A 1,813-nucleotide genomic window follows, 5' to 3' on the forward strand; every position below is an offset into this window, starting at 1 on the left:
CCCACATGGTAAAAAACCCCACAAAAGCCTTGTGGGTCAAGGCCAACCCATGGGCTTTCATCTTTAACATGAAAAATATATTATTTTTTAAAATGTATTATTATTTGTGGGACGGGCTGGAAGATTTGAATGGCCAGCAATCCGAACAAGCACGACAAACTGAACAGGCACAATGACTCAGACCTGCCCGACGACCTGAACATGCCTCACGATTTAAACGGGCCCGAGGATTTGGACGGGCTTGACTATCCGGTCAGGCCCAACGATTCGGATAGGCCAAATGACTCGGACTAGCCCGACGACACGGATGAGCCCAACGATTCAAACTAGCCCGAAAATTCGAACGGGCCTAACGACTTGTACAAGCATGACGACCCATCGGGTTTGACAACCCGGACGAGCTCGACGAACCAAACGGGCTTGATGACCAAGATGAGTCTAACGACCAGAACGGGCCAAACGAGTCAGACAAGCCCGATTATTTGAACCGGGCCAACGACCTGGATAATCCCAACAACTCGAACGAGCCTTATGACCTCGATGGGTAAAATGACTTGGACAGGCATGTCCAAACCTTCGGACTCGTCTAGATAGTTTAGCCCGTTTGGGTCGTCGGATCCATACGGGTCGTTGGACTCGTTTGGATAGTTGGGTCTGTTTGGATCGTTAGGCTCGTCCGGATCGTTAGACTCGTCCAAACTATTGGGTCCGTTCGAATCATCAAGCTTGTTCGGGTCGTCGGGCTCGTCCGTGTCGTTGGACCCGTCATAATCGTCGAGCGTGTTTGGATCGTTGGTCCCATCTGGGTCATCGTTCTTATCTAGATCGTTAGGTCCATTCGGATCATCAGGCACATCTAGGTCTTCAGGTCTGTTCAGTTTGTTGGGTCGGTTCAGATCTCCAAGCCCGTCTAGGTTGTCGGTTCCGTTTGGGGCTTCAGACTTGTCCAGGTGATCAAGCCTGTTTGGCTCGTTGGGCCTTTTTGGGTCTTCAGACCTGTTTGGGTCCCTCAGCTTGATCTTTAACTCTAGCTTAATGTAGTATTATTTGGGGGGGCCTAACTCACCTTAGATCTAGCCTTAACCCACTAGAGAGGGGGACTTTGGAGGCTAGGACTCTTTTTTGGCCCCCTCATTTGTGTCCCCCTAAAATGGGGCTTAATGAAGAGTGGGTCAGGGTTGACCCATGAGCTAGGGGCCAAATTGAACCTCTATGTATCACAACGTCCTGACTTTGAGGATCACCTCTATCCTAACCATGTTTTCAAATTGAAAAAGGCCTTGTATAGTTGGAAACAAGCACCACGACAGTGGTATGAAAGGCTAAGCAACTTTCTTTTATCAAAAGGATATGCTAGAGGCGCAGTTGATAAAACACTCTTCATTAGAAAACATGAAAGTGATATTATACTTGTTCAAGTATATGTTGATGATATCATCTTTGGCTCAAATGTGTGAAGAGTTTGTTGCAGCTATGCATGGAGAATTTGAGATGTCCATGATGGGTGAGCTTACCTAGTTTCTAAGGCTACAAGTCAAACAACTCGAGTGTAGAACATTTTTAAGCCAATCAAAATACTGTTTTGACTTGTTGAAAAAAATTCAAAATGGAGAATTGCAAGGAAGTGTCCACTCCAATTGCTAGAAATTTTCTTATGGATGCAAATGAGGTGGGGCAACAAGTTGATTCAACGAAATATAGAGGGTTGATTGGGTTTTTGCTCTATCTTACAACAAGTAGGCCAGATATTCAGTTTAGTGTGTGCTTCCAATCCAATCCAAAGGAGTCGCTTCTAAAAGTTGCGAAAGGATTC

General features: G+C 46.1%; 1 protein-coding gene across 1 annotated transcript; it reads right to left on the bottom strand.

Annotated features, from left to right (window-relative positions):
- Window positions 1-464: 464 nt before the first annotated feature.
- On the bottom strand, window positions 465-1,259 carry LOC114180617 (sporozoite surface protein 2-like). The gene is made up of 2 exons (XM_028066922.1): window positions 1,245-1,259; window positions 465-1,031 (listed from the first exon to the last, which is right to left on the bottom strand). Exons 1-2 carry the CDS (start codon window positions 1,257-1,259, stop codon window positions 465-467), a joined length of 582 nt encoding a protein of 193 aa, XP_027922723.1.
- Between the last annotated feature and the right edge of the window lie 554 nt (window positions 1,260-1,813).

The sequence above is a fragment of the Vigna unguiculata genome, chromosome 4, assembly GCF_004118075.2.
Source record: "Vigna unguiculata cultivar IT97K-499-35 chromosome 4, ASM411807v1, whole genome shotgun sequence".
Lineage (NCBI taxonomy): Eukaryota > Viridiplantae > Streptophyta > Magnoliopsida > Fabales > Fabaceae > Vigna > Vigna unguiculata.